At 43.9% G+C, this 6,414-nt stretch overlaps 1 protein-coding gene across 3 annotated transcripts in view; it reads left to right on the forward strand.

Annotated features, from left to right (window-relative positions):
- UBE3D (ubiquitin protein ligase E3D) overlaps positions 1 to 2,235 on the forward strand; it is a 155,409-nt gene extending 153,174 nt beyond the window's left edge. For 2 of the 3 annotated variants that reach the window (XM_032339181.1, XM_032339183.1), the window contains one exon: positions 114 to 2,235. In XM_032339181.1, coding sequence (XP_032195072.1) covers positions 114 to 126 — 13 coding nt within the window. In that variant the 3' untranslated portion in view covers positions 127 to 2,235. The remainder of the gene's footprint in view (positions 1 to 113) is intronic. The other variant, XM_032339180.1, reaches the window with a different exon arrangement.
- Positions 2,236 to 6,414: the final 4,179 nt, after the last annotated feature.

The following is a 6,414-nucleotide window of genomic DNA, read 5'->3' on the forward strand; positions in this document are numbered from 1 at the left end:
TAGATCAGCTTGCATTCTTATTGACCAGATTTACCGGATTCTGATTTGATGTGCATGTAGCCATTTCATCGTGTTGTATAATAAAGCATCATGGGTTTTTCTTGCTTCTCCAGGTGGCCTTTTTGAAGATGTAACTGTTGGAGCTGAAGCCTCCTCTCCCCACAGACAGCTCTCCGGCCAGAGCATGCGGGAGGTCCGTGTTCTGCACGGTGGGCTGTGGTCACAGACAAAGATACTGGAGCTCCAGAGTGAGTGTGTGGCATTGAAGTTGTGAGTTGGTCTGTTGCCATATAGTCTCTAAGAGAAGAGTTCATTTCAAATGTAACGAGAAGTAAGGTGGCAAAGAATGTTCCAGTAGCAGAGAAGTTATGACTCTGTTTCCCACAGAGAGAATATTCAGGTATGTGCTATGTCAGCAGCACCTGGAAGGATGTTCGCTCGTGGAATCCCATCTGTCCTTTGGGGGCTGCAGTGGGGACTCTGCTGGTGGAACCGAATGTTAACTGCTATATATCTAAGCAAGAGACTTATAAACTGCCCATTCAGTTTGTGGAAAACAAATTTTTAGAAAGAAAAATACAGAATTTTGTATACCTGATTCAGAAGGGATGCTCCCTGAATAAATGTGTGTTGAATGAATGATTATCAGATTAAAGGTTTTCCTGTGTGTGCAAACCTGCACGTGTTTTTTTTGTTGTTGTTGTTCCTTATTCCCTTTACCAAATACTGTGGTCTGTTGACTAATGGACCTCACTAGCCTCCCGGTACAGAAGTGTCTTAATCCTTGTGTGCCAAAGCAGGTGGAGAGGAAACCCTGGAAGGAAAAGGACAGAGCTAGAGGGAATCCAACAGAGCTTGGGTGAGCTGCTGATTTCACAGAGAAGGTTCTGTCCTTGCCTGCTGTCACCGTCTCCGGGTAAAGCTGGGATGGGGGCGGAGCTGGGCAGATCTCCTTTCCCACCTGCAGTCAAGAGGAGGGGCTGCGTCTACATCCAGCCTACTGGGGTTCATCCGAGCCTGCAGACTACCACCACACTCTCTCCCCCAAACACACAGGTTTAACCTCCTCTAATTTCCTAATACTCAAAATACCAGTGTTCCTCAGCCTTGTGCTTTGCGGAACTTTTTGTTTCACCAAGACACTTGCCTCCCAGCCGCGCAGCATGGTGGGCTCTTCTAATCTGTCACTGGCAGACGGGCAGAGGCATAAAACCCATCTGTTTGACCTGCAGAGCCCCTTTATTAAGCACAGTCGGAAACATGGAAGATCTCAGTGATCTGTCCAAGACACACGGCCAGAGACAAGAATTAGTTTGGCTTCTCGTAGGCTACTAAGCTCCCAAACTCAAAGCTGGTTTTTCGTGCTTTAGATTTCTCCTTGTCTGTATAGAGCAGGATTTTTCAATGTTGCCATTTACCTCTGGGGCTACGTGATTGTTGTGGGAGACTGTCCTGTCCTGTGGGAAGGAAAGATCTTTTTCCCTATAGCCTCCTAGGTTCAATGGCTGCAGCTTGCAAATAAACTGATAAAAAACAGATTAACAAGAAAAAAAAAAAACAATTACATACCTCCACATGGGAGTTTCACAAAGGAATGAGACTCAAGGAGGTGGTCAGATAACTGAGGTTTATATACTATCTTGGGCTAAACAAAGAAGGAAAAGAGTTTGGGCTTCTTGGCAGGGTAGGCAAATTATAGGAAGGTGAGGGAAGGAAATGTATGGTAATAGGGTTGTCTTGTTATGCAGATAAGTTTCTCAGATGATAAGAGTTGTCTCCCAGAGTAGCTCTCTTCCGGTACAGACATGTCCTTACAAATGGAAATTTCCTTTATAAATGTAAATTTCATTTGCGAAAGAGGAAATTTATACTTTATTTTTAGGCAGTTACATGGAGGTAAAGAGCTTTTTCTGCTTCTGCTTGCTCTCGATTGTCTTTAGCTCAAAATAATCCTTGTGTCCCAGGGGTGGATGTTGGGGTGATGAAGTCCGACTGGTGTACCTTTGAGGGCACAAAAGGGTATTTATTTAGCAGCCTCATTGGCCTCTACCCACCAGATTCCAATTGCCCCCTACCTACTTGTAACAACTAAAAATATCAGCAGACATTGCCCTGGTGTCCAAAATTGACCCCAGTTGAGACCCACTGCCTTAGAGAATGAAACAAGATTTTGTTGATAGGGAAAAACTGTACTCTAAGATGGCCGACCAAACCAGCAAGGGAATTCCAGTCCCTGTCTCAAAGCCCTTTCAGGTTCTTCTTTCCTACCCTGTTTCCCATGTGCACCAAAAGTACCAAGTATGTGGAGGTAGAAGGGTATAAATCCTCTTCCCTGCTTGTGCTGGGGGTTCAGACCTTTGGAGAACAAACCTCATCTGAGCCCACTGGTGTTAAATAAACCTCCCATCCTCCAAAGTCCTGGAGTGCCACTTGGTTCTTCTGCCAGGATCCAGTCCAGGTTCTGCAACATTTGGTTCCCTGACCAAATGTTGGGAAACCCAACCGCACTGGTCCATTGTTGCCACCGGTTTGGAGAAATGGTGGGACAGTGACGGATGGAGGGACTGTAAGGGAAGACACGCCCTGCCTGATTATCGGCAGTCTTCTGCCGGGTCCCCTCAGGCCAGCCAGCCCCACTGTTCCCACCCAGACTCAAAGGAGACTTGACAGGTGAAGACCAGGTCCTGGCATCAGATTCCGGTAAGACCTGGGGCCCCAGGACCCAGTCAGGCCCACCTCTGAGGGCGGATGGGGAGACTGATCACCTCTCAGAGACCTCTTAGAGGTTTCACAGGTAGGGCCTCCTGGTGGGAGAGGTCCTTCAGGTCAGACACCCCCCGTAATGGGAGACAGGAAGGAATTTCCAGAAGGAATTCCACAGGTCAGGGCCTCCTGAAGGGGAGGAACTGTAATAATTTTGGTGTGAATGTGCGAGTAAATGTACAGTTTTACCTGGCTTGTCGGGCAGACTGATTCTGTGGCTCCACAGGTGGGCACCCTTAGGGTCCCTAGAAGCCTACGGAGTCCAAGTGGCCCTAACTTTCTTGCGTGGTGACCTCATAGGGTCTAAGGCGAGCCCCTTTGGGGTGCCAGTCTAGTGTTCATACTGACTCGCTAAGGCTAAGAGGCACCCAGGTGTCCTCTGGGATGATGGACAGGGGGGCATCTGATTGATCTCTCCTTTGGAGGGATACCCACCTTTCCGTTGTCTTCATGCCAATGACACAGGGAGGGAACACACACGGTGGCCAAGGGAGCCTCCCTGCCCATCATGGTGGAAGCTCTTCAAAACCTACGGTCTTAGACAATATGCTCAAAATTTTAAGAAGTGAATTCTCAGGAGATTATGGGATCAAGACATCTGGAAAATTAGGCACGTTATGTGATCTGGAATGGGCTACCTTTGGGGTCAACTGGCCCTCTGAGGGGCCCTAAGACGTACTCACTGTCCACGTCATTTACAAAATTATGGTCGAGACTCCCAGACACCCTCACCAATTCCCATATATTGATTCTTGGCTTCAGATAGCCCAAACTCTGCCCCTCCATGGGTCCAATTCTGTGCTAATAGGAAGGACCAAAGTAGGACATTTGTAACCCAAGTAAAAGTGCTCAATGTCTGTAAGGAAGCAAAGCCTATCAGGGAGGCCCTGGCTGGTGGGGCAGGGGTGGGTGGGGGATCAGGAGTAGCAATATGGAAGAGCTCTGGACAAGAATGAACCTGTCAGAAAGTGTAGGGACTACAGTCCCCCTCTGACCTGGGGCCTAAAGCTGAGCTTCAGGAAGTCAGTGCTCCTGCTTCTTGTAAGTGGCATGTGTGGGGAGATACCCGATATAGCAGCTGTGATCACCCATAGAAAGCTTGATCCAGACAGTAAAATAACAGGAGCTCTCATACTTACCTTTAGAGAAAGTGGGAGGGGTGCCTCAGTGGCTCAGTGAGTTAAAGCGTCTGCCTTCTGCTCAGGTCAGGATCCCTGCTGTCCTTCAGGATGGGGACTTTAAAGAATATTCCCCAGCAGCTGCCAAACCTCCTTTGTTTCAGGGAAATTCCCTGTCTTCTCTGGCCCAATATAGATTGTCTATCCCTGCCTTTGTTGATGGGAAAACATGGTGCCTGCTCCTCTGGAGCTGATGATCATCTGAACTGGGAAGCCTTTCTCTGCCCTCTGGCAGCACTTTGTCTCTTCTGCCTCCCCATCCCCCTTTTTCCTGTTTCCACACCACCTTGGGTTACGGCCTGCATTACTGGCTTCTAGACCATCCTCAATGCTGTAGGCACCACTGTCAAGGAGCAAGAAGAGCACCCACAGGACCTAACACCACCCTCTCTAGATTTACCCACGCGTCTCAGGTGAAAATTAGCCATAGGGAAGATCCTGGTGGGACATATTTCAGCATTTAAACTAAGTTTGTTGGTTTAGTTCAGACAGATGTGTCTTTTAAGTTATCAGTGGTAAATGTGAAACTTTTCTTCTGTCAAGGTTTACTGAAGGTCAAATAAGCTTGTTATCTCTGTTGAAGCTTTTATCTCTGTTGAAGTGATGACTAAACTGATGGTTAATTGTCTCAAAGTTTTCATGGTTAATTGTTAATATAACTTTCAAAGTCTTTGGTAACCTAAAACTTTTAAAGTTTTGAATGGATTACAAATGGAATTAAATTGTGGACATCTAGGTCTTTTCCAAATGGGATAAAATACTAAAGCATTGATTACTGGACATAGGTTTGTGCCTGACTTCCTGCTGCAAAGAAATAAAAATATTTAAATCTGTTGGTAAGCATGTTTTGTGCTTAACTGATCCATAAATTTGCATTCTAAAGAATTCTGTTGTAACAGTTCACAAATGGCTAATACTTAGCCATCACTAGATGTTAAGGTGTTTCTAAGAGTACTAAATTCTGCTGACTGTAAGTATGACTGATGGAAATAAGGGAAACAACTCTATATGGAGATGTAGGAGATATGTAAGAAAGATATAAGGAATGGGAATGCATTTTTTTGAAGGAGAAGAAGGTAATTTTGTCCTAAATGAGACGGTGGTTTGGAAGGAAATGGCTTGGGGCAAAACCTAAATGCAAAGGAAATTTGTAGAAGGTTTGTGAAGGGAAATCTTCAGAAAAAGAATTTTGAGTGTGGTCATGATGGACTAAGATTGAAATGAAAAAAAAAAAAAAAAAGACACTGGTATAGAAAGCTGGTTTTCTCTGTTTAAAAAAGGACAAAGTTTTCTTAGGTTAATTGATCTGCTGTTAAGAAGAAAACATAAACAGTTGTTTCTGTTAGGTCCCTGGTCAAAGGAGCGAGACTGATACAAAGCGAAAGTCAAGCAAAGCTTTATTTTGCGCCAAGCATCGAGAATCAAACCAACCGTTCGGGGCCGCCTCTTACAGAGAGAGCGAGCGACTCCCAGCCTCACAAACTTTGGCTAAATAGGCCCTTACAGTTTCCTTTTTGCCTGTCCAGAAAAAACATATTCCACATTTTGCCTATATCAGGTGTTTAACATCCCTAATTATATTTAGGCATGTGCATTAAAACTTCTAAGATTTTAGCAAATGTTGACAAGATTTAAATTGTAAATGAAATCTCTTTAACTCATTAGGCTTTTTCTTGGTATGCTAAGTTACTCAGGAAGTACTGTTAAACAAATGATAAACCTTGGGTTACATTTGGGTAAAATGCTGTAACAATTCTAGATGATCTATACATTTCCTAAAGTTTTAATGTTTTGATAAGGTCATCACTTGAAATTTAATTACTGAAGTGTTATGTATCACAGAAATAACCTGATTTCCTTGCCAGCTAAATTGTAAATTCTCATCTCATCAGCTCTTTAACCATATTTGTTCTGAGGTTTTTTTATTTATAATTGTTTTAATTCTCTTGTAAAATGAGTTTTACCTTAAAGGAGATTCATAAAAAGGACTTTCAGGACAACACAGGTATTCAATATCTGTAAGATCAGAACTGAAATGAGTAAGAATTTCCAGAACTAACTAAAGCTACATTCAAACTAAACCAGAATTAGTAACATGGGACTAAATGAACTAAAAGATTATACTGTTATGGGGGCACCTGGGTGGCTTAGTGGATTAGAGCCTCTGCCTTTGGCTTAGGTCATGATCCCAGGGTCCTAGGATCAAGCCCTGAATCGGGCTTTCTGCTCAGCAGGAAGCCTGCTTCCCCCTCTCTCTCTGCCTGCTTCTCTGCCTACTTGTGATCTCTGTCTGTCAAATAAATAAATAAAATCTTTAAAAAAAAAGATTTTAGTGTTTTGTCTCTTATTTTACACATTGCTCGTTCTCTAATGTTTGCTCTTCCAGACTAAGAAAAATTTTACTTATCTGTGACTTAGAGAAATATAAAAATATTCATTTGTAAACAAATCAAAGCATTCAACTTTTCTCTCT

This window comes from Mustela erminea, chromosome 4, assembly GCF_009829155.1.
Source record: "Mustela erminea isolate mMusErm1 chromosome 4, mMusErm1.Pri, whole genome shotgun sequence".
NCBI classification, from domain to species: Eukaryota; Metazoa; Chordata; class Mammalia; order Carnivora; family Mustelidae; genus Mustela; species Mustela erminea.